This window comes from Myotis davidii, unplaced genomic scaffold (genome assembly GCF_000327345.1).
Source record: "Myotis davidii unplaced genomic scaffold, ASM32734v1 scaffold470, whole genome shotgun sequence".
Lineage (NCBI taxonomy): Eukaryota > Metazoa > Chordata > Mammalia > Chiroptera > Vespertilionidae > Myotis > Myotis davidii.
The window spans coordinates 47,910-74,397 of record NW_006282125.1 but is presented as its reverse complement, the minus strand read 5'-3'; the positions used below and the strand labels follow the sequence as shown (position 1 = coordinate 74,397).

Here is a 26,488-nt window from a genome sequence, read left to right as displayed (position 1 = left end):
TAACATGGCAAACCTTTCTCTACACAGTAGTAAATAGATTTTCATCTTATGGACTTCTATATGTTGCTCTTGTTTGTCAGTTTGTTAAAATAGGAAAAACTGCTAGTATCTGTTCTAATGAACTGCATAATTCAATCATTTATAAACCCTTCTTCTCCCAGGCACAAATTCATTCTTGCTTTGAGAAGATGCAGGTTTTAAAGCTGAACTGAACCTCTGCAAATTACAGATATGCAACATTTAAAACAATGTTGAAATGCTTGTGTTTAACTTCAGTTGGCATAAAAAATGTTGAGTCTTCAGCAAAGTTAGATGCCATTAATTAGTCTTAAGATTTCCTGTTATAGTTGCTATAAAGCATCTCAACAGATGGATTCCAGAATAGGTCATAGCACTGTGAAAAGAAAAGAAAAACCATTTTCTTCCTTACTTCAGAAGTAGTAACAGATCTGAATTCATCTAACTTAAACTGTTTACAAACTAAGTTTCATGTATGAAAGAGAACATCTTAAACTGGCCTTTCCTCTTCCTGAGTCTCTAAATCTAGTGCTCCACACTATCTGCTCTATTACCTTCATGATTCTAAAAATTTCACCATTATCTACTATTTTGTTTTTTATTTGTCAGACTAAAAGTTGTTTCTGTTTTTCTATATGGAGGACAATTGACATATAACATTATATTAGTTTCAGATGTATAACATAAAGATTTAATATCTGTATATACTACTATGGCCAAAAAGTATTCCACTGTGTATTTAACCACTTCATCTTTATTCATCCACTGACTGACACTTAGGTTGCTTCCATATCCTGGCTATTGAAAAAATGTTGCAGTGAACATGGGGGTGCATATATCTTTTCGAATATGTTTTCATGTTCAGTGGATAAATATCCAGAAGTGGAATTGCTAGAACAAATGGTGGTTCTATTTTTAAGTTTTTGAGGAACCTCCACACTATTTTTCATAATGGCAGTAAAAATTTACAATCCCACTAACAGTACACAAGAGTTCCTTTTTCCACATCCTTGCCAACACTTACTTCAAGTCTATTTGATAACAGTCATTTTAACAGGCAGGAGGTGATATCTCACTGTGGTTTTGATTTGCATTTCCCTGAAGAATAGTGATGTTCAGCATCTTTTCATGTATTTGTTAGCTGTCTGTATGTCTTCTTCGGAAAAATGTCTCTTCAGATCCTCTGCCCATTTTTAAATTGTATTATTATCTTTTTTGCTATTGAGTTGTGTGAGTTCTTTGTGCATTTTGGAATATTAATCCCTTACCAGATATATGATTTATAAATATTTTCTCCCAGTTAGGTAGCCTTTTCATTTTGTTGATGATCTCCTTTGCTTTGTAGCTTTTTAGTTTGATGTAGTCCTATAGTTTATTTTTTTAAAAAATATATTTTATTGATTTTTTACAGAGAGGAAGAGAGGAGAGGGAGAGAGAGTTAGACACATCAATGAAAGAGAAACATCGATTCAGCTGCTTCTTGCACACTCCCTACTGGGGATGTGCCCGCAACCAAGGTACATGCCCTTAACGGGAATCAAACCTGGGACCCTTCAGTCTGCAGGCCGATGCTCTATCCACTGAACCAAACCGGTCAGGGCCTATAGCTTATTTTTGTTTTTGGAATCAGATCCAACAAATTATCACCAAGACCAAGTCAAGGAACTTACTGCCTATGTTTTCTCCTAAGAGTTTATGGTTTCAGGTATTACATTCAAGTCTTTAATCTATTTTGAGTTAATTTTTGTGTATAGTATATAGTAGTTTAATTTCATTCTTTTGCATGTGGTTGTTCAGTTTTCCAACACCATTTGTTGAAGAGATTGTCATTTCCCCATTGTATATTCCTGGTTCTTTTGTTGTAAATTAATTGACCATTATGCATGGGCTTATTTCTAGACTCCCTATTCTGTTCTGTTGATCTTTGTGTCGGTTTTTTATGCCAATACCATACTGTTTTTGAAGTCAGGGAGCATGATGCCTCTAGTTTTGTTTTTCTTTCTCAAGATTGCTTTGGCTATTCAGGGTCTTTTGTGATTCTGTATACATTTTAGAGTTGTTTGTTCTATTTCAATGAAAAATGCCACTGGAATATCTACCATTTTGCTTTTTATTTCCCAGACTAAACTGTTTGATCTTTTAGTTTATTCTTTTTATGACAAGATGTAATCACCTTGATAATTTAGATTTTCTCATGATTTTTAAAAAACTATAATAACCATTATTGTATCTGTTATTTATCTGTCTTAGTATATCCATCCATATCCATTCATCTATGTGTCAGCATTAAAGTGACTAGTTGGTTCCTCAGGATATATGCACTTTTATGGAATACATTATGACTTTTATGGATATAGGTATGGCGAATACTTGTATATAAAATAGGTAAATTCTTTTCTCTTGCATTGCTAATTCCCTTCTTGATAAAGTACAGCATTTTGGACTTTTTGACCAAACCTGCCTGGTTCAGAATAGTCGATAATGATTCTTGGATTATAATTGGAGTTATACATATAGAGTTTAAAGGGGAAATGCAAGTTAGATAGTCCACACACTAACTATGACACCTTGAAATCGTTTGCAACATTTGTCAACTCATGATTTTCTTTGTCATTACAATCAGTTCTCATTTGCTTGGAATTTAACTACATAGAAAACCAGAGAAGTGATCATACTGTGCCTATTTACATAGTTCTTCTATACCATTTATAACAATAGACTGATCCCAGTATCAATCTTTAGGAGCCTTTCACCATTTATACTTCTCCACTCAGCCGGGGCAGAGTTCAGACATGAAGGTTAGCTTTTGACTTTAGGCTTAAAGGCCAAACCTCTCTGGATTACATGTCTACTCACATTTCCACCTTTCTCCTAACTTATTTTATAATAATTATTCTGTGACGAGGCCAATATCCATCTGGAGAGATGAACTGGGATTTGGTCATGCTAGTAAAAGCAAGGATTATATTTAACTCTACTTTCTAAATTGGGTTTAGAAAACTATAGAGTACAGCCTGCCAATTTCCTTTATGTGGTCACCGTGGTACAGTGAACACTGACGTTCCTGAAAGTCAGCGGGCTCCCGTGTCTCAATTCTTGGACTTTAAGTGCTGTGTGGCTTCTACAGTGTCTTGGTCACCTACGGTGAGTAGTTCAGGGGCAGCAGTCATTCCAGGGTTATGCAGCAGTGAATGCTGGCATATCTAAAGAAGAGAACTTCTGCCCTGGCTGGTATGGCTCAGTTGCTTGGAATGTCATCCCATACACCAAGAGGTGGCAGGTTTGATTCCTGGTCAGGGCACATTACGAGGTGTGGGTTCAATCCCAGGTCGGTGCACATGTGGGAGCCAACTGATCCATGTTTCTGTCTCACATCAATGTTTCTCTCTCCTTCCCTTCCTGTCTCTAAAATCAAATTTTTTAAAAAGTTAAAAAAAGAAAAAAAGAAAGAAGGGAATTCCCCTAAAAAGTACTAGGGAATCTGATATTCTGGGTTGTTGGCCTGACCCTACCATTTGCTGACTGACCTTTGACAAGGAAGGAAACTAACATCTATTGCATGTTGTGTACTAGGTCACAATGCATTTTACTTGATACTTTAAACCACATTTTTACTAGTAAGAAAAGACTCAAAATGAAATAAATTGCTTTAAAATCTATAGCACAGAAATAGAGGCACCATGCAAAACTATGGCCTCACTCTAAGGCTTATGCTCTATTACAGCCAATACCTCTTTGAACTCACTTCACTTCTCCGACTTGTAACTGTGAAATAGGAATGTTTACTGTGAGGATCAATTAAGAGTTTTGAATGATCTAGTGTTATAACCTCCCCCACAACCATCAGTTTTCAGATAGTGCTAATTGTTCTTAAGTAGAGCCACAATCTTACTTAGTCTGGTGGCATAGAGCTCATAGCAGTGTGGGACTACTGCTTGATCATTCCCTTGTTTTAAACACTATAATTCTGTTAATGTAGATCAAAAAAACTGTCAGTTTTTCCCTAGCCCCATTATGTTAATTCAAACTCAGCTTCCGATCAACTGAATTTTTTTTTTAAAAAAAAATGCTATTAGGCATAATTTGCTCATCTTATGTTTATGTTGCCTTTTTAGCTGAAGAATCGCTTCCTTATTATTAAACTAGAGGCCCAATGCACTAAATTTGTGCAAGAGTAGGCCTTCTTTCCATCCCACCCCTCACCCCGCCCCACCCAGCTGCCTGCACTGGCTTTCCTCTGGCCACCAGCAAGCACCCTGGATCCGGGCTTCCCTTTGGCCGGCTTTCCTCTGGCACCCAGGACCCAGGCTTCCCAGTGGCCAACCGGCATGCACCCTGGATCCGGGCTTCCCTTTGGCTGCTGGCAGGCACCCTGGACCCAGGCTTACTTCGCAGCCCTGGCTTCATCCGGAAGGTCATCCGGTCTAATTAGCATATTTTATTATTATAGATAGTTAAAAAAACAGCTATTTTTCTATGATAATGCTCAGGGCTCTAAGAAGAATTAGGATTTCATTCCTGCCCCTAGGAGTTTCATTGTATATATGGAACATAGACCAATGAACTGGATAAATACTCAAAATTAAGTAAAGGGAAAAGAGCATTTTGTCGGAATGAATAAAGAAGGATTTTGACAGGCATGTTCATAATTACAAACAATTTAAATGTGATTTGCATTGGTAGGCAGTAGAATGACCGCTTAAAGGACAGTTCCACATATAACTGTTACTTGGTTTCATTCTTTTCTTAAAGCAACTCCCAGTGTCTTTCATAAAGAAGTTAAGAGTATGATTTTTTACTCAGAGGGGAGGGGACTGTGTCTCTACAACAGTACAGGTTAGTTACTGTGCCCATGGTACACACTGGAAGTACAAACTCATGTTTCATCGCTAAACCACATCTAGTATCTCAAAACCTGCCAGCTCAGGAAATAACCACTCCGTCTGCTACCAATACTTAATTCTAACTTATATGAAGCATTTCTTCTTTACATATGGTCCTTTTAAAGGAATATTTTTATCCCTCATAGCCTAAGTGAGTTTTCTACCATAAAGATAAGTTGTTTTTCTTTGGAACTAAGAAAGGGATGGTAGTATCTTTATTGTAATGGTTGTTTAGCTGATTCTAAAAAGGAAAAAGTTTTGCTCAAGCTAGTTTGGCTCAGTGGATAGAGCATCGGCCTGTGGACTGAAGGGTCCCAGGTTCAATTCCAGTCAAGAACACATGCCCGTGTTGCAGGCTCAGTCCCCTGTAGGGGGTGTGCAGGAGGCAGCCAATCAGTGATTCCCTTTCATCACTGATGTTTCTATTTCACCCTTCCTCTCTGAAATCAATAAAAATATATTAAAAATAATAATTAAAAAAAAAGAAGTAAAAAGTTTTTACTTCTGCTGTGGTATAGGGTTGAGCTAGGCTGAGGAAGAAAGAGAATGAAAATGCCTTACCAGGAAGATACAGCAAAATTTGCAGAAGGAAGAAATAAAGGGAAGGAAAAAAAAAAGCACTGATGGGCTGTACAATAAATCTTAGCTAAGTGCATAGTCTTCCAAACTTTCCTAATTTTAGTCAAAGGGCTGACAAATGACAAAAAACATTGATTTAATACTAAAAGTTGATAGTATATAAAGCTATAAAAACAATGCAACTCTTACCTTACAGGAAACAACTGAGGAAAACATCCTTGTGTTTTAGTGTCAACAAATTTCTGGATCTCGAGCACCTGTTTTAAAAGACGTCCCTTGGAAGGTTTGTCAATTTTTGTTAACACCATCTGCAAAGAAACAAATGACTAAATGAGTTAATGTATGCAATTTATAAAGCATACATTACGTGCTTGCTGTTTAATTAATGGTGCTTTAACTACACAGGACTATACTACCTTTAATTCAAGATCAGTGAAAAGGACCCTGAAGCCATATTTGCAACTACCATAAACCAAATGTTTCATATCATCACTCTGTATCTTTGATCAAAGATATATGTTAGTATTATTGGGTTGGGTTGATTCATATAAAAATTGGCAATTTATAATCATTTTTGACATATAAAATGGTTCCATCTCACATGTAACCTAAAGAAAAAATTAGAAATCCAGCTATTTGTAGGTTGTATCCACTATTCCAAGTTTTATATAATTACATTCCAAGTAAGCCTAGAACTTCTTACTAGGCTTACTAGTAAATAATAACATTGAATAATTTACTTATTCAAAGACAATTACATTCTAGAGGTAAGACCAAGGCATGGCTGATTATAAAATCAATTAAAAAGTAAAACCTTGATCTATCAGATTTCCTTGGGGAGTTTCTATAAAATTAAATTTCCTGACTCATCATTCATACTTTTCAATTATAAAAATGTAAATTGGCCGAGTGAGCGAGAAGCAAAAAGTGTGTGGTTTCTAATGACCTGTGAAACTCGCCAAATGGGAGTCTTTCCTTATAAAGGCAAATGCCGAATTTAAAAGGAAACATAATTCCTCTAGTACAAACTCTTTTTCAAAAAGGAAAATTATATTTCTTTAAAGTTAAAACTGAAGAAAATATATGATTTCATAAACTGATACCTATGATACCAAATCAGGAATATTATCACTTAAAGAAAACCAAGTTTGGCATTACTTAGGCATTTTTACTTTGTAGATTAAGTTTATCAACCCTTTGGCTCCTCAAAACTGTAGGTTATCACTAACTGTAGGTTTCAAAGGCTTTGCAAACCCGAAGAATTCCATAACTATAACAATACAAAAAAGTTGCTGACTACTAATGGTTTAACTTGCATTACACTCCAGTATTATATTTCAGTAGTTGTCTCACTTTTTTTTTAAGACCAAATTTTAGCCAATGGGTTCGTCACTTTTCCTTAGGAACTTTAAGAGTGCTACTTTATTTGTAAATCTCACAAAGCAAAATGAATATGTATACCAACCTACTAATTCTATTATAAAGCAAATAATAGAACACTGGTAAGATTTTCCCAGAAGAAATCCTGTGTTCTTTAATACAGTATAAAAATCCTACGGTGTGTGCTGGAGCCTGCTATGTTCTTGTAATGGTTCTTAAATTCCAAATTAGTTTAACAAATCTTCAGTTGCAGTTTTATTTACATACTGTTAAGTACTATCTGCCAAGCTGCTGTTAAAAGAGCTGCTAACATTTTGGACAAATATTCACATTGCCATTAGAATACAAAACAAAAACAACATCATAAAGAAAAGCACCTAGGAGCACTAAATAAACAGCTTTAAAAAACTACTTTGACTATACTTTTGAAAACTTAAAAAGCTGAGAAAAGGAAAAGAGACTAAAAGTAGTGCAGGATTTATTTTATTAATGGCTAACAATGGTAAAGATTATACAAAAGGTACTCCTTTATCTCTTGAAGAGGTAAAACTTACTTATTCATTAAAAAGACACACACACACACACACAACCGGTATGTATTTCTCATTGTAACCAGGATTCAAAAGAAATACTTACTACATAAGGTAATGCAAACTCTTCACACATTTCTATGGCAATATTGTCTGCTTTCTGAATTCCGACAACACTATCCACTAACAAAAATGTTCTCAGCAAACTGTAAGAATGCAGAAATAAAGATTAATGGCAATATAAAATTCATTCCTTCCTCCCTCCCCGTGCCTCAAGCTATAATAATAAATTTTCCTTTGATTGATTTTCAATCCAAATTTAAAAACTTTTTTAGGCAAAAGGAATTCTCAGTTCACCAGGTCCATCCTACAGTCCAATAGTTAACTAAATATTAATTTATTTCAGTAGCATGTATTGCACATGACTCTATACTTGGAATTGGATACAAAGGTGAGTAAGCCCCTTCCTCTAAAAGCCTGAACTCTAGTGAAAGAGACATGTATAAATACCTTGTATAAATATCTCATATTAATTTCTCTGTAAAACCACAAGAAAGATACTTAACACTTCTTTATACTTCAAAAGTTTAACATAAATTTTCCTATATATGTGCAAAGCTTGAAATACTTGCCCACCTAGGAAGACCATAAAAGGTAACATTTGCAAAGGATGTGATGTCAGGAGTACTTTAAGAACAATTAGAATTTACAAAATCTGTTTATAATTAGTAAATACCACATTAACCAACAATTTTCATTTTCAAAATTAGCTGTCTAAGAGTTTGGTATAAAAACATTAGTAAACTCTGCTGAAGTACCCTTTGTAGTCTCAATTTAGAAAAACACTTGAATTTCAGATTAAGCTAACCTACAGGAAAAAAACAAAGCATGCAGTAAATACCTTGGTTGTAAATGTTGTGTTGCAGAATATTATGAGAATAAAATGGACTTTCTAAAAGTCATTTGAGAAAACTGAAGTGGTCATCACATGTAGAATGCTCTATTACCAAAAATATGCTTTTGGGTTAAATGTATAACTATTATAAAGCGTTTTCCCCCTTACTTCTTTCGTTCTTTTAGATAGGTCTCTACCATATCAACAAAATCTTCAGGTGCTCGATAGCCATAACCTGGCATGTCCACCAATGTAAAATATTTTCCAACTTTGAAAAAATCCATTTTCTTTGTGTGCCCCTGATAAAATAAATAGAAAAAAGTGAAAACTTTCTTCAACTATGTTCAGTATATATTTTATACCTCAAAATATTTTCTATTCAATCATATTTATTAACATGTATAAATATTCTGTATATAATCCCAGCTATGCTGATAAACAGGAAAAGAAGGTAAAGCTCTAGCTGGTGTGGTTAGAGCATCAGCCTACCCACTGGAGGGTCACCAGTTCAATTCCAAGGTCAAGGGTGCATACTTTTGTTGTAGGTCTTGATCCCCATGCAACCAATCGATGTTTCTCTCTCTCTCTTACTCCCCCTTCCCTTCCATGCTCTCTAGGATTGATGGAAAAAATATCCTCACTTCTTGGGTAAGGATTAAAAAAAAATAAAACTAAAAAGATAGAAGTAGCTGGAGATATGCTTAGATACTACTTCCCTCCAATTCATAATTTTAAGATAATATATATGACTTAAGAAGAACTTTAGATTCCATATTAGAAATATGTAGGCAAAATAATTTGGAGTCTTTCCTATTTCATTAGTTCTCAGTAAAAAAGTTAACCTGGTGTGAGTGTACTAGTCAATATTCTCTGATGAGTAATATATCTCAAATAAATGAATTTGGCACAGGTTAAATTAAATACTGTTAGTCATACAACCATAAAACCTAGATGTAAACCTGATAGTTTATTATGCCTAGACTAGAGGCCTGGTACACGAAATTCGTGCACTCAGAGGGGTGGTCCCTCAGCCCAGCCTACACCCTCTCACAGTCTGGGAGCCCTCGCAGGATGTTCAACTGACGGCTTAGGCCCGCTCCATCAGTAGGACACCCTTGGCACTGCCGCGGAGGTGGAAGGGGCTCCTGGGGAGGGATTGCAGGAAGGCTCCAGGGCATGTCCGGCCCGTCTCGCTCGGTCCCGATCGGCCGGACCCCAGCAGCAAGCTAACCTACTGGTTGAAGCATCTGCCCCCTGGTGGTCAGTGGACGTCATAGTGAGTGGTTGAGTAGCCTTAGCATATCATTAGCATATTACACTCTGATTGGCTGAATGGCTGACCAGCCAGCTGGACACTTAACATATTAGGCTTTTATTATATAGGATTACCGCTTCCTTAAAATCAACATGTTTTGCATGTTTCATTGGATGGGTTTAAGTGCTTTCATTAAACCATTTTTTAAAAAGCATGTACAACACTATTAAACATCTGTGAAACTAATATTTATGTCATGATAAGTGGATTATTCAAGATTTTATCTCTATGGACATTTATTAATCAGAAAAGGGAAGATTAAGATAAATACGCAGTCAACTGTTTGGAACTTAGAACAAATATTTTCAGAAGAAAGGTGTTATAAATGGTGCTTAGGTTCCCAGTCACTATGTATCAGTAAGAAAATGATTTTAGAATTATAGATGAGGAATGTCAAAAATACATTTCTTGCATTGTCCTCTCATAGCAGGAATCAAACACCCTGCCTATAAGAGAGAGTTTGGCTATGTTATCTGGTGAGGCAGGGCAGGAAAATTGATGAATGACAATAATCATCAGTGACAGAGCCAGGGAATCAGCTTTATGAAGAAATTAGAAGCAAGAGAGGACTAGTGAAGTCTCTTGGAAGAGTTCCAATGCAAAGAAAGAGGGCAGTGAGCACTGGGTTGGTGGGAATGTTTTGCCATGGATAGATAGTAAGGTGAGAGGAACTGGGGGAAGTACTGAAGTGCTTAGATATTGGTAGTCTGCATCATGGAGAAGGAAATTAGAAAATGACAGAAAGCATGTAGGACATGCAGACTGGCTGGGATAATAAGCACATAATTTGGCCTGGTGTAGACTGGGGTTTGCCTGATTGGTGTATATGTGTGAGTTAACAAAGTATAAAAGATTACAGGGAGAAAAAAAAGCATAAAAAAAACATACAACTGTTCCTCTGAAATCAATGTAGAACTAAGATGATCATTCTTGAAAGCAAATCTCTCTATATATACTAGTAAAAGCCTAAACAACCGTTTAACCGGTCGCTATGTGCACTGACCAGCAGGAGCGCCGCTCAGCTGACCAACGGGTGACAGACACCAGACACATGGCTGGCAAGCACAGCTGTGGTGGCACAAGCCTCTCCCATGGACACTCCCCCTGCACGCCCTTCCCCCATCTGGACCGGGACTACGGTCGGGACCAGCATTGGGACTGACTGGGCGCTAGCCCGTGGACACTTTTCAGCCATGGGCGCACCAGTATCACCCTAGAATGGGCATGCAGAGACTGCAGTAGAGTGGCAGTGAGCCCACCGAGTGGTGGCGGCAGGTGCAGCGGGCGTGGGATGAGCGGGAGCAGTGCGGCACCTGGCCCAGGCTTGGGCTCTTTCCCCTCACACACTACTACACCCCTCGGGGGATGTTGGACTGTTGGCTTTGGTCCGATTCCTGCAGGCCACGCCAAAGACCTCACCAGTGCACAAATCCGTGCACTGGGCCTCTAGTATAGAATAACAAAAGAACAACTCTTTGGAAAAGATTTTGACCAAGGAAGATTTCCTCAAGATACTGGCAAGACTACTAAAATAAATCCAGACATATTTCCTTTCCTTCAAAGAAATACAAAGGCATTGATGTAATCTTACTTTACTACTTGTTTGAAAGAAATCACTTTTCTAGAAACTTGGCTATTATCATTTCTTGTATTCCCCTAATACTTTATTCATCTTCATCAATTGAGAGATAGTTCCAACAGATTTGAAATTTCAACATACCGGAGTTTTGGAGACTCTGACTTCAACCTCTGGAGCCAATGAAAACAAAGCCTTTATTAGAGAGGATTTTCCAACATTGCTTCTGCCTATAAAACACACCTTATACACAAAAAGAGAAGAGAAGCTGGGTGAAAAAGGTGAAGGAATTAAGCAAAAGAAAAAACCCAAAACAACAAACTTATAGACACAGACAATAGTATAGTGATTACCAGAGGGAAAGGGGAATGGGGGGAGTTGGAAGAGGGTAAAGGAGGGATAAATGGTGATGGAAGGAGACTGGACTTTGGGTAGTGAACAGATAATACAATATACAGATGATATTTATGTATCTCTCTCTATATAAGCCAAGGCGACCATTACGACCAAATGATGGGTCGACCAGTTGCTATGATGTGCACTCAGACGCTCAATGCAGGAGCTACCCTCTGGTGGTCAGTGCGCTCCCACAGCCAACCTCCCGTGGCTGGCCAACCTTCCCTGGTCCCTCCTTGTGGCTGGCTAACCTCTCGTGGTCCCTCCCCCTGGCAGGCTGGTCCCGATTGGGATTTCGGGACTGGGTGAGATGGCCCCAATTGGCCCTGATCACCGGCCAGGCCTAGGGACCCACCGTCAATTTCAGAACATTTTCATCACCTCAAAAAGAAACTTCTTCTGTTTCAGCTACCACCTCCTCCTTCCCTCCTTCTCCCCATTCCCAATTCTACTCTCTGTCTCCATAGATTTCCCTACTCTGGACTTTCATATAAATGGGATCATGTAATATGGTGACTGGCTTCTTTCATGGAGCATAATAATTTCTAGGTTCATCCCAATTGGCCCTGATCACCGGCCAGGCCTAGGGACCCCGCCTGTGCACAAATTCATGCACTAGGCCTCTAATATTATAGAAGTGTACACCTGAAACCTATGTAATTTTATTAACCAACTAGAGGCCTGGTGCATGAAAATTCATGCACTCAGGGGGAGTCACTCAGCCTGACCTGCGCCTTCTCACAGAGCAGGAGCACTCGGGGGATGTCCGACTGATTGGCTCTGTGGGAGGCAATCTGCAGGCCAATCAGGGGACAGCGCTGGCTGGTGAGCAGATGACCCCGTCCCCCATCGCCCTGCCGCCACAAGTGGCCTCCCTCTGTGGGAGGCGACCGACGGGGCAACCGGGGGACGGCACCAGCTGGTCAGTGGCCAGCCCGCCCCCTGATCACCCCTCTGCCACCACCTGTCACCACTGCCCCCCCATTGCCGTCCCCTCCCTCTGCCCACTGGCACCTCCTTGGCTGGCCTGGCACTGCCCACTCGCTGGTCCCACCCCCCACCAACCAGTCATTCTGCTGTTCAGTCGATTTGCATATTAGGCTTTTATAATATAGGATGTCACCCCAATAAATTAAAAAACAATTTTTTTAAAGAAGAAAATTTTTTAAAGAAGAGAAAACTCAATTTTTTAATTGAGTACTAGCTTAATATATAAATTTATTATGATGTATTAGCTGCAAAAACCTGTCAAGCTATTCACTCCTGCCTCACCATAATACAGATGATAAAATGAGGCAGGAAGAGGTTAAATAACTGGCCCAAAATTATACAGCTAGAAAGTAAGAGAGTTGAAATTTGAACTCAGACATCTATATCCAGAACCTGTGCTTTTAATTACACTATTACATTAATTACACTAATTACTCAAGAATATTTGCAACATTTATTAAGTATCCTACATTTACAAAGTTTTTTGAAAATAGAACCACATTTCCCCACAAACTTTCAGAGTACAATGTAATTAAGAGGTTATTCCTTTCTCTTGAAATCTCTTCTTCCAATTAAGCTTTTCTCCTTTAGTGCTCTATACTACAGTCAGCTCAGGGCACACATAAAGTAATTACTAAAATTCTGCAACACACCAAAAAATACATATTACTTTTTGCTAATCGGACCAAAAAAAAAGTATAATTTTGATTCATTCACTCCAGATAGCTATTGTGTTGGTTATTGTCATTTTTTAATTTGAGAATCTAAGGAAAAAGAGGTCAGTGCCCTGACTAGTCAGGTATTATATGTTTTAAAAATTCTTGTAGCTCACTGGTTGAAAATCACTGCTCTATAGTGTAGAAAGGAACAAAATATTCCTGATAGTAACCATTAATATACATGGCTCTCCTTTCTAACATGGTATTGAAGGGGGTACAATACCAATCAGTGGTTCTAAATGAGGGCGTTTTGGAAATTTGTGAGAAAATTTTTGATTATCAATATGATCAGATGGCATTTAGTAGACAGGGGTCAGGGATGCTATATATTGTGCAAAACTGTGGTCAGTCCTTCAAAATGAATTGATCTGAATCCTGCTTAAATTTCAAATGCTCTGCCAGATTAAATCCAAAGATAATCTACAGATAATAAAATTGAATTTTAAAAAACAAATACTCAAAAAGTCCAATAATTTAAAAGCAATGCTATCTCAAAATTATTAAATGATATATATGCTCTTAAATTATAGTAGTTCTAAATATATTCGAAGAACATTTTCTTTTTCTTTTTTTTTCCCGAAGAACATTTTCAATGCAGTGGTACAGTTACTACAAATACAGTGGATACCGGAATAACATCCTTTCCTTCATGGTCGTTTTGTTATAAAGTTGATGAGAGAGAAAAAATCAATTCATGGGCAGGGTCACTGACTGTGTGGAGTTTGCATGCTCTCCCCATGTTTGTGTGGGATTACTCCGGGTACTCCCACGTCCGTAAGATGTGCACATTAGGCGATCCTGCGAGAGAGTCTACACTGTACCACTCTGAGTGAGTGTGGGTGTGTGTGAGCGAGCCCTGCATGGCTTCCTGTCCAGGGCTGGTTCCTGCCTGGCATCCTGAGCTGCCAGCAGAAGCTCTGGCAGTTACCCTGAACTGGAATAAATAGGTTAGGAAATAATTACCTTACTTGTTTTTAGTACTCATTCTTAAATGTATGTATAGTTCACTTTTATTTCAATGTTTAATATTATAAATGTTTTGGGTCTTTATTTAGATGTTAGGTAATGTTTTGGGGACCAGAAATATGCCATAGGAACTTAGTACTCATTTGTATCAATTAGCCTTTGGTAAAATTGATTTCGTTATAGTTATGTTGCTTAAAGTCTGTTTCCAAGACACTGTCACAATCACGGAATGTCACTAAAGTTGTTTTAAAAAATCTGCATTATTGCCGCCAGCTGGCGTAGCTCAGTGGTTGAACATTGACCTATGAGTCAGAAGGTCACCGTTCGAGTCCCAGTCGGGCCTGTGTGTCCCCAGTTACAGGCTCGATCCCCAGTGTGGAGAGTGCAGGAGGCAGCTTTAGTAACATTCAGTGATTTTTCTCTCATCATTGATGCTTCTATCTCTCTCTCCCTTCCTCTCTGAAATCAATAAAAAATAGTATTTTTTTAAGTCGACATTATTACTATCTATGTATCATTTTTTTACACATGATAGGAAATTTAGATTGGGTGAAAATTAGATATTGACAATGATCACATTTCATATTCTTTTCATTTTCTTCACTTTGTTTTCCTAACTTCAATGTGTGGCCCTAGCTAGTTTGGCTCAGTGGATAGAGTGTTGGTCTTGAGACTGAAGGGTCCTGGGTTCGATTCTGGTCAAGGGCGCATGACCAGGTTGTGGGCTTGATCCCCAGAAGGGGGCATGCAGGAGGTGGCCAATCAATGATTCTCTGTCATCATTGATGTTTCTATCTCTCTCTCCCTCTCCTTTCCTCTCTGAAATCAAAATTTAAATAAAAGTATTAAAAAAACTAGTGGCCTGGTACACGGATTCATGTACGTTGAAAGGAAATTAATTAGAAGAAATATTTTAATATCGCTATTCGCCCTTTCTCTGTAATAGAGGTGTCAACCAAATTCACGATTGACAATGACAGATAGAAGCATACGCATGCAATTGGCGCCAGTGAGAGCTTTACATGTATCACACATATGCGAGTCAACATTTATTTTATATTCATTTATTTATTTATTATGTACCAGCCAGCTGTTCAGTTTGATGGTTGGATGGTCGGTCACTTAGCCTTATATATAGAGAGATTTCTAGGCAGTTCTGTAATGTTTTTGTTTCGTTATTTGTTAGGAGTTGTTTTTTTGTTTTTTTTTTTAGCATAGTTGGAAATAATGAGTGATGATGAAATAGCTTTTAGGATGATGAAATAGTAAAATGTTTCAAGGTTTAGGAAAAATCACTAAGATTCCATATCATATCTTGGGTTTATAAAAAGATCAATGGACCTAAATGACAATAGTAAGAGAATGAGTTTTATTCCATGAAAAACAATTTTTCTCTTAGGTTGAGTTAGAAGACCTCTATGAAACAATAGAAGTCATGAAATATCCATCCTTACAAATAGAACTGCTCAGCAAAGAAACTTAAAAACCAAGTAGCAACGAAAATAATTTTATGGTTGGGTCACAACATGAGGAACTGTATTTAAAGTGCCAGAAGGTTGAGAACCACTGACTACGACAGTGATGGCGAACCTATGACACTCACGCGAACTCATTTTTTTTGGTTGATTTTTCTTTGTTAAATGGCATTTAAATATATAAAATAAATATCAAAAATATAAATCTTTGTTTTACTATGGTTGCAAATATCAAAAAATTTCTATATGTGACACAGCACCAGGGTTAGGGTTTTTCAAAATGCTGACACGCCGAGCTTAAAAGGTTCGCCATCACTGGACTAAGAGAACATACCTCTGGAACGTCAGGGTAACTTGTAACTTGCCTTTTTTCCTGCCTCCTCGAGGCACAACCAGTGTGCCAGGGAGGAGACCACAAATTCCCTGGCTGTTGTTATGTGCTAATTGTTGGCTGTCAGCTATCCTGTGCCCACCCCAGTAAAAGCAGTACGTGTCTCTCACTTCACTTTCCTCCAGTCCCAGGTGTCCCTGCTCTGCCTTCTCCCACCGACCCCGTCTATCACCACTAAGGGCTCCTTAGACTGCACTGTATAAAACAAGGTGAAAAGCTGCCTTTCTCAGGAGCGTTACCTCAACACATTGCTATTCTGCTTCCAAGCAACTATCCACACTTTGGCTTAAACTCTCAGAAACTCTTCACAGGTTTGAATGTTTCTTACGTTAATTAAATAGGAAAACATTACAAGGATAATTTTTTTGAACACTTAAATCTTGTTTTTTAAACCTGTTTAAGTCTCCTATATTCATTACCGAAATGATTAAAACTAGGCTTGCTTATTTATTTAAAACAGTTGTATGCGTCCACAAAGTTAGAAAGACTCTCCCGTTCGGTGACCACAAAACCCGTCCCCAGCCTCCGGCCCGGGCGGGCAGCGGGCTCACCTCCCGGCGGGGGAGGTCGGGGGCGTGGTCCAGGCGCACCGCCGAGCTGATGTACTCGATGCGGTTCCGCGGGGTGGCCGTGAAGAAGCTCTGCGCCCTCGCGATGGCCTCCAGGCTCGGGTCAAAGATCCTCAGTTGAATAAGGTCGGGCTTGGCGTCAGGGAGGAGATGCCGCTGGAGTTCCTGTAACGGGAACACGAGCTTCGTCAGTTCCATTTTGGGCAGCTGCAGAACCTCCGTGAAGGCGTGGGGCTTGCTGTAAGCTCGGCTCAAGCGCCCCAGCGCGGAGGGCATCTCTATGAGCCTGCCCAGGCCGGGCAGTAGCCCGGGCGCCGCCATGTTTCTCTCCCAGAAGCTCCCGCAGCAGGACCTCATGCCTAGCGTGTGGGCTGCGCGTGCGTGACCCCGTCCCTCTACGCCTGCTGGGAATTGTAGTCTCCTATGGCCTCTCCTTCCGTTCCTGAGGTCTGCCTGGAGTGAGCTGGAGACCGGCAGTGTGTGGGAGGGGAGCAATACCCCAGGCGCAGTTCACACCTTGGTGACGTGCCTTTGACTTGTTTGCCGCTGTGGGAAGACTATTGACTGATTTCCAGTAGTCAAAAGACACATCTGGCTGTGTGCCCTTAAGACTCAAGGGAAGAAGAGAACGTGTGAAGTTGCGGTAGATTTCAGGCCCGTTTACTCTTCACAGTTTCGGGTTGCCTCACAGATCTTTGACCTGGACGTACACATCGCTAGGAAAAACAGTTTTGCACACAAAAGGGCTGGTGACAAAGTGGTTGAAACGGCATCTGGTTTACAGGGAAGAGACGGTTTATATTTCCGCCCTCTCTTTAGCTGCAGGAAGTGTTACTACATTTTCGAGATGTCTTACAGAATAAAAGCAAAAACAGTTTTGCACAGGTGTCACAGAGTTGTTTCATGGAAGTTACATAGGGACAACTTATTTAAAAAGTTTATTCTCAAAGCAATTCAAACTCATCAGCGCTGAAATGGGAGATACATGTATCACGATGAAATGAATACCTAGAAAGTATTCCTGCTTAAAAGACTATATAAGTCTTCAGAAACATCAGCACCGAACAGCAGAGCAATCTTAATGCAAGCCTCTTGAGCGATTCTCTAGGTCAGTGGTCGGCAAACTCATTAGTCAACAGAGCCAAATATCAACAGTACAAGGATTGAAATTTCTTTTGAGAGTCAAGTTTTTTAAACTTAAACTATATAGGTAGGTACATTGTTATTAACTGCATTAGGGTACTCTTAAGGCTTAGGAAGAGCCACACTCAAAGGGCCAAAGAGCCGCATGTGGCTTGCGAGCCGCAGTTTGCCGACCACAGCTTTAGGTTGTTAAGGGACTAATCAGGGCAATTCTTGAATGAATGTCATACAAAAATTAGTGAACAAGACCAATGACTTCTACAGTAGTCTGCCCTGCTGCTGGCCGCCTTATTTTTAATCTTTCTATTAGGCTTTTAGGCTTCCTTCCTTCCCCTTGCATCCCCATGATAAAACACTATATTGTAAACACCCAGATATTTGGGATACATTTATTATTGTGTGTGTATGTGTATTTAACTCAAAATACTGTTCCAAATCCTCCTGCCTTTCAACAGTATATTTAGAAGTCTTTCTATATCAGCCCATCCTGACCTACATGATTGTTTTTAATGGAGGCATATCATTTTATTTATTTCCCTATAGTTTGATTGATCACTAATTAGATTTGTTATTAAAAACAGTGCTACAGTGAGCACTCATAAATAAATTATCTTTGCACAATTGTGAGTGTGGAATAAATTCCTTGAAGAGGATTTGAGGGTATTGGATATGTGCACTTATATTTTAACAATTCTATTGAAAAATATCCTCTAAAGGAATTGTTCCAAATTACTCCCTAATAATAAATGACTGGTGTGGCTCAGTTGGTTGGACATCATGCCATTCACCAAAAAGTTGCCAGTTCAATTCCTGGCATATAGCTGGGTTTCAGTCTCAATCCAAAGTTTGAGGAGTCAAATAATACATTGGAAAGAAATATAACAAGGAAAACCACGTAATTTATTTAATCATCCCCTTTTCCTCCTTCACTCTATTTTTTCAAGTATCTATGTAAATAAGGCATTGGGAGTCAGGATGTTTGCCTTCTGGGTATTAGGGCTGAGACTCAGAATAGGATTTAAGTCCTAGTGGGGAAAGGGAGTGTGGATTGGACATCCAAGCAGCTATTCAGTCATGCAGATTGTGCAAACATAATGAGGATGTGAGATGGGGTTTGACTTAAGAAGGGCATTTGAACACTCCTCCCAAAGCACTGCAGAAAACCCACCCTTGGCTAGTGCAGTGGTCAGCAAACTGCGGCTCGCGAGCCACATGAGGCTCTTTGGCCCCTTGAGTGTGGCTCTTCCACAAAATACCACATGCGGGCGCGCACATACAGTGCAATTGAAACTTCGTGGCCCATGCGCAGAAGTCGGTATTTTGTGGAAGAGCCACACTCAAGGGACCAAAGAGCCGCATGTGGCTCGCAAGCTGCAGTTTGCCGACCACTGGTCTAGGGCCTCAGCAGGGAGGTCAGGATGTACTTTGCTAAACTGGTAGCCAGGGGAGGTCAATACATTCAATATATGACTTGAGAAGTTACTTTACACACATTCTTCAGAATCAGAATCAACTTCTAATGCTGAAGTCTGTTTGACCTAAATGCCATAGTGACACTCTGTCATGTTCATCTAATGAGAATGGAAGGAACAGAGGTAGAACAGTGGTGGAGTCTTACCATTAGGACCTGTCATCTCAGTTCCTTCAGTAATGTCTGCCTCCATAATGAATGGTCACTGGGTCCAGAGTGATCTCAATATACATCCAAGTCCTATAAGTATCAGGTTTATGGAATCCATGTACGACATGAAAGCAAATGTAGGCCTGGATAGGTAAGCAGAATCAGGGACATCAGAGAATCAGCAAGCATAGCATGCACAGATTAACTCTCATCCTATGCTAGAAATGCTCTGACAGAAACAAAATTCTGGGAAAAGTTACTTCTAGATGCAGAGGTAATGGATTAGATCTCAGTAATTTACACAAGACCCTCTCCTATCATAAATTTCTGCTTCTTTTAACAACATTTATTAACATTTATTGAGTACTGGCTATGCCAGAATTAATATGGGTGCCAGGAATAAAATACAAGAAAGTCATGGTCACAATCTAATTGGACCTCAAACTCTTGTATTGGGAAGAAAATATTGGGAGAAAGAAAGGAGGGAGAGGCATTTTATGAATGAGAGTAACATGGGAAAGCTTTCCACATATAACTTAAATTGCTTTAATCTTAATAACTACTGTCAGGATGAATGCTTTAAATTTAAAATACATTTAATTCTATTTTTTTCTTTTAAAAGATTTATGTTAAATATCACCTAACATGTTGACACAAATTTATGGAACATGCATGCAACATGATATATTACTTGCCCATGTAATTTCTAGTTAGGCTATAAATTGTTATTCTGAAAATTTATTATTTTACCATCATTCAAGAAACAACAGAGATATATGTTCTTTTTAAATTTTTATTGATTTTTAAATAAAAATTTATTTATTTTTAAATTTATTTATTTGACTTTTAAATGAGAGAGAATCATCGATTGGCTGCCTCCTGCAAGCCCCCTACTGGGGACCGAGCCCAAAACCTGGGCCTGTGCCCAGGACAGGAATCAAACCCGGGGCCCTAAGATCCGCAGGGAGACACTCTATCCACTGAGCCAAACCGGTTTCGGCTTAAATTTATTTTTAATCCTCACCTGAGGATAGGTTTTTATTGATTTAGAGAGTGAGAAGAGAGAGAATGAGAGAGAGAGAGAGAGAAAGAGAGAGAGAGAGAGAGAGAGAGAAATGTCTATTGGTTGCCTCCCATATGCTGCCCCTCCACTATCAGGGATCAAATCCACAACCTGGATATGTGCCCTCACCAGCATTCAAACCCTCAACCCTTAGGTGCATAGGACAATGCTCAACCAACTGATCTACACTTGCCAAGGCTATTTATTGATTTTTGAGAGTGAGAACCATCTATTTGTTGTTCCACTTATTCTTTCATTTGGTTGATTGTTGTATATGCCCTGCTAGGGGATCAAACCCACAATGTTGGTGTATCAGGACAATGCTCTAACCAACTGAACTATCCAGCTAGGGCCAGAGATATATTTTCTGTGATCCTCTTCTTTGAGAGCTTATTAAGTAATTTAGTTTTACTGTATATTATATTAATGAACCTTTAGAAAATATTTCTAGCCCTGGCCAGATGGCTCACTTGGTTGGAGTGTTGTCTCATACAGCAAAAGATTGCAAGTTTGATTCCCCGTCAGAGCACATAACTAGGTTTTGAGTTAAATTCCTGGTTGTGGTGCATAGGAGAGGCAACCAACTGATGTTTCTCTCTCTTCCTTCCTTTCTCTCTAAAATCAATAAAAAAATAGCCTCAGGTGAGGATTAAAAAAAGAAAAAGAAAAATCGTTAACTTCAGAGAGGGTTTTTTTTAAGCTTTCTTTTAAGATTGAGCCTGATGTACTAACAGATTTCTCTAAAGAGATCTGGAGATTAAATATCAGACAGTGCTCATGTGTAGGAGGTGAGTTCTTAGAATGATTTGGGTTTGGAGGAGGAGGAGTGTAGTGCTTCACTTCCCTGAAGGTTATTTTTCTCACTAGAGAGAAAAACAATTGTTTTATGTAGCCATGTTTTATCATTTGTAATTGTGTATTTGATCTCTCTGCCATATTAATCCATTAAAATATGTTAGAACACTTTTCAACTTGTATTTTTATTCAGTTTTTTTTTTTTTGTAGGAATAAGGCATGGACTTTGCTGTTCTCACTGATAACATTTTTTAACATTTTAATTATGATTACCCTTAGGCAAGGTTATTATTTTTTTGTTAATCCTCACCTGAGGATATTTTTCCATTGATTTTTAGAAAGAGTGGAAGGGAGGGGGAGAGATAGAGAGAGGGAAACATTGATGTGAGAGGGACACATCTATTGGTTGCCTCCCACATGCGCCTGCAACTGAGGTACATGCCCTTGACCAGAATCGAACCCACTGCCCTTCAGTCTGCAGGCCAACACTCTATCCACTGGGTTAAACTGGTTAGGGTTAGGCCAAGTTATTTTAATGGACAAGTTTACTTTGTAGTATGCTTGTAATGTATATCTTTACTAGAGGCCCAGTGCACGATTTTGTGCATGGTTGTGGTCTCTCGGCTTGGTGGGTGATTGGGGCTGATTGGAGCCACGGGAAGTGGGCAGGCTGTGGAAGGTTGGTTGTGGGAGTGCACTGACCACCCAGGGGCAGCTCCTGCATTAAGTGTTTGCCCCCGGTGGTCAGTATGGGGCATCGTGACTGGTCGACCAGTTGTTCGGTCATTTGGTTGCTTAGGCTTTTATATATACTGAGTGGACAGATTATTATGACTACCCCATCAGTACTTTATTAACACTTCCAAAAATACTGAATTTTGAAAACTTCCTAAGCAAGTACTCTCAAGGATTTTTTTTTTATTATTATTATTATTATTATTTGTATAACTAATTCACTTCATTGTACTGATGGGGTGGTCATAATAATCTGGCTGGTCATAATAATCTGGCCACTCAGTGTATATAGATTGCCTTATTGGCAGTGAATGGTGTGCTTTCTGGGCATACTGAGTAGATGAGATGGCATTCCAGAGGCAGAGGTGTTGAGACTGTTTAATTTGCTCACAGGCAGATTGTGTCAGGGGTTCCCAAGACAACTCCCCAAATTTGGTAATTCATTAGAAGAACTCACGGGTCTCGGCATGTGATCATACTCATGGCCATTTATCACAGTGAAAGGATATGTACAAAGCACAATTGGTAAAGGGAAAGGCAGTCAAGGTGAAGTCTGGAGAAAACCAGCCCCAACCTTTGATGAGTCTTCTCCCAGTGGAGGTGCACAGGATGCACTTAATTCTACCAGCAATGAGCTATAACAGGTGGGAAATGTCTTCCAGGAACTCTGGCCTGAACCCAGGACTCTAGAGTTTTGACTGTGGGCTGGCCAGGTAAGCACATAGTGCCTGTGTGATGGGCTCTAGTCACTGAAATTCCAGACTCTCAGAAGGAGAGCAGGTGTTCAGCATAAACCACACTGCTTGTGCAAATAGAGTAGATATGGTGAGCTGCTGTTGTCATTTAGGGCAAGTTTTCTAATCAAAGTCTCAGATGCCGGCCAATGGTCACTCTTTTTTTTTTAAAATATATTTTATTGATTTTTCACAGAGAGGGAGAGAGATAGAAAGTTAGAAACATCAACCAGCTGCCTCCTGCACATCTCCCACTGGGGATGTGCCTGCAACCCAGGTACATGCCCTTGGCCGGAATCGAACCTGGGACCTTTCAGTCCGCAGGCCGATGCTCTATCCACTGAGCCAAACCGGTTTCGGCCCAATGGTCACTCTTATAAGCAAGCTTTTCTAAGTACAGCAGTTACAGGCCTGCTAGGTTAACTCTTTGCTGCATGTAAGTAAGATAATTTTTAAATGAAAAGGTTCTCATCTGTATTTATTATGAGATTGTATACTTGTAGGAAAGTTATATTCCAGGTTCTGCTCTAATAACAAATGATTTCTGTGGAGATTTTTGAGAAAAGTGGAATAAACCTGCTTTAGTCAGGTTAATGGAAAATGGCAAAACTAGAATTCTTTATAAATTAAAATTTTGGCAGTTAATAAAACGATTTAGTTTCCCAGTGTACAATTTCATGACACGTCATCTGTATATTGCATTATGTGTTTAGCACCCAAAGTCAAATCTCCTTCTGTCACCCTATATTTGAACCCTTTACCCTATGTTATCCCCTATACCATGTCCCTCTAGTAACCACCGTATTGCTGTCTGTGTCTATGAATTTCAGTTTTACATCCTACCAGTGAGTGAACTCATATGATTCTTAGCTTTTTCTGACTTATTTAGTTTGGCATAATATTCTCAAGGTCCACCCTGTTGTCCCAAAAGGCAGTAGTTCATCTTCTTATGGCTGAGTAGTATCCCATTGCGTATATGTACCACATCTTCTTTATCCAGCCCTCTATCACAGGACATGTCGGTTTATGTCCAACAAGGTTATAATCAAAGCTGCGGCATCAGCTCCCTGTAATGAAGTGCAGGGTCTCTAGAGGGCAATTCAATGAATGTTAGTGATTAAATGGGTATGAGCAGCAGATCCTCAGTTGACTAGGTGAGCCCTGGCCTATTTAGCTGGAGTGGAGTGGAGCTAAGTACTGGAATATTCCCACCAACCTCTTTACTCACCCTTCTCCATAGTCTGGACAACAAATTAGAAAATATATTTGTTGTGGTTACTTTTAGAAAGGAGCAATGCCTGGGGTAGAGCACTCAGCAGTTTGCCTGATAGGCAGGATCTCATGGGTGCAGGGCATACAAGGAGTGGTTGAGCCTGGAATGTAATGCCAGATGGTCTTCATGCTGTGATGTACCCCTCTACTTCCTCAACCACCGTAAGCTAGGGCCTAAACTTACACTCTTCTCCCTGCTATCCGTTATTTGCCAAGGTAACTAACTGATTTTACCATGATAATAAGAGCTCACAAGCGCACATTATAAATACAGAAGCAATTAAAAAAAGATAAAAACAAAAAAATCATGAGTAATCAGAATGAATGGATGTAGTGGACAAAGAATTTAAAATAAAAACAGTAAATATCTTCAGAAACATAAGGGAGAATATGGGAAATATGAAACAAGAAACTTCAAAGAAGATTTGGAGATATTAAATATCAATATAATATTGTTAAACTAAATATTGCAATGAACAGATTTAATAATTGAATAGCAGAATAAATATACGTTGCCAAAGAGCAAAATAGTGAGCTGGATAATCAGGTCAGGAATCTTCTAGGAAAGCATTAGGCAAAGGTAATAAGATAAAAAAAAAAGTTAAGAGCTATGGGGGATAGAAGAGGGAATGTTAATATCATATTATTGGAATAACCAAAACAGATAAAGGAAAGTTAGATTTCAAAAAATAATTATTGAAAATTTCCAGAATGAAGGATGTGAGACCTTAGTTTGGAAGGAATCATACAACAGAATAGATGAGAGAAACTATACCGAGACATATTAAATTAACATTTTAGAGCACTAAGTTCAAAAAACAAATGCTAAAACTTTCCAGAGGGTAAATGTAAGTCAACTACCAAGCAATAAAAGTCAGACTAAATTTTCTGAGTAACAGCACTGGATGAATTAAAGGAATAAAGTAGCATTTTTAAAGCGTTGAAGAAAATAAACATTAAGCTTAGTAAATTTTACTGTTGACTAAATAAGCCATGGCATACAAAAGCATATTCTAACATTCTAGAACTAAAACTCTAGACCACTGCTAATCGAAGTGCTAGTTCAAGAATAGTTTATCTGTCTAGATGAGATAAAGAGCTTGTGCAAGAATATAAATCAATACACTGCTTCTTTTATTGAGAAAACCTTGCTAAGAAAAAAGAGTCAGCTGGACTAAACTGTGCTTACTAATTCAGTAGATTCACACTAGGACAAGCTCTCACCCCGCCCCCCCCCCCTCCACACACACACATCAGTTTGTACAACACATTTTGAGTAGCACTGCTCCAGATGATATCATTGTGGGGTGGGTGTGGCGTGGAGGTGCACAAGACCATAGGGACATGGCAGTGAACGTAGGTATTTGTCTCAGTTTTGTGGTGGAGAGAAGACTTGGATATAATAAATTTTAAAACTTTATGGTGAAAGATAAGCATCAATGTGAATCTTATTAAACTGGGCTATCCACCATAGGAATAAAAATAGTATGTATATCTTTTAAGATAGAATAAGAAAATTGAATTTTTGGATAGCCAGGTTGATGGAGACTCACCGGCCAGCTCTGTGCAGAGAGAGCTCAGAAAAGGAACAGCGGCCTCTGCCAGCACTTCTTCCCGGAGAAAGCTGCCTCTCCAGCTCTCACCCTGATGACAGACAGTGCCATTCCTCCCTGTGTGTCTGTGGTGCTGTTCGAGCTGCTGTGCCAGTGCTGTAGCTCAGAGCGAGTCAGTCCAAGTCATGGGAACATTTGCTCCAATACTCAGGACCGGTGAGAGTCCTGCTTTGAGACTGACGCCTCCCTCAGGGGAGGTAAAGGACCCGTCGTTCAGATTGAGCAGTAAGAGGACCACGACTAGGGTTTTCCTAGACTGAGGGGACAGGAGACCCGTTACTATGTATGCTTACCAGCATCTAAGAAGTACCTGTGAGTCCCACCAGAATCAAAGGACAGAGCAGGCCGGCCACGGCCCAGATGGAATCCAATAAAATGTGGGCAAGAGGAACAGGATCCTGGGACAGGTGTGGACCTGGCTGCAGGGCAGGGAGCTTCGTGCCCAGATCCAACACAGGCCCTGGGACCACCCCAGCTTTATTAAGGACACTTTTTACAAACAATCATGGTATTTCAGGCAGGATATGGACAGACAGTCATTAACAGTACTCAACTTTCAAACTTCTTTCTTTAATAAACTACCCAAATCAGAAAACCACCATCAAATCCAATGAGGTCTTCATCTGATGCTCTGAAGAGGCACAGTTTAGCAGTGGTTCTCAATCTTCCTAATGCTGCAACCCTTTAATACAGTTCCTTATGTTGTGGTGACCCCCAATTTCATTGTTACAAATTGAACATAATTAAAGCGTAGCGATTAATCACAAAACAATATGTAATTATATATGTGTTTTCCGATGGTCTTAGGCGACCCCTGTGAAAGGGTTGTT

The 26,488-nt window shown here is 39.3% G+C and overlaps 1 protein-coding gene across 1 annotated transcript; it reads right to left on the bottom strand.

The window, feature by feature from the left end:
* Positions 1-291: 291 nt before the first annotated feature.
* Positions 292-17,067, bottom strand: GTPBP8 (GTP-binding protein 8 (putative)). The gene is made up of 6 exons (XM_006752679.2): positions 16,665-17,067; positions 11,321-11,419; positions 8,454-8,584; positions 7,497-7,596; positions 5,670-5,788; positions 292-394 (listed from the first exon to the last, which is right to left on the bottom strand). Exons 1-6 carry the CDS (start codon positions 17,037-17,039, stop codon positions 319-321), a joined length of 900 nt encoding a protein of 299 aa, XP_006752742.1. The 5' UTR covers positions 17,040-17,067; the 3' UTR covers positions 292-318.
* Positions 17,068-26,488: the final 9,421 nt, after the last annotated feature.

What these genes read in the sequence shown, in the direction of transcription:
- GTPBP8 (XM_006752679.2), bottom strand. Translation starts at nt 17,039, where the DNA reads ATGAGGTCCTGCTGCGGGAGCTTCTGGGAGAGAAACATGGCGGCGCCC. An exon ending in TATCTAAAAGAACGAAAGAA is followed by an intron (nt 7,597 to 8,453) that starts GTAAGGGGGAAA and finishes GCATTCTTACAG; the next exon opens with TTTGCTGAGAACATTTTTGT. An exon ending in AGTTTGCATTACCTTATGTA is followed by an intron (nt 5,789 to 7,496) that starts GTAAGTATTTCT and finishes GTTTCTTTGCAG; the next exon opens with ATGGTGTTAACAAAAATTGA.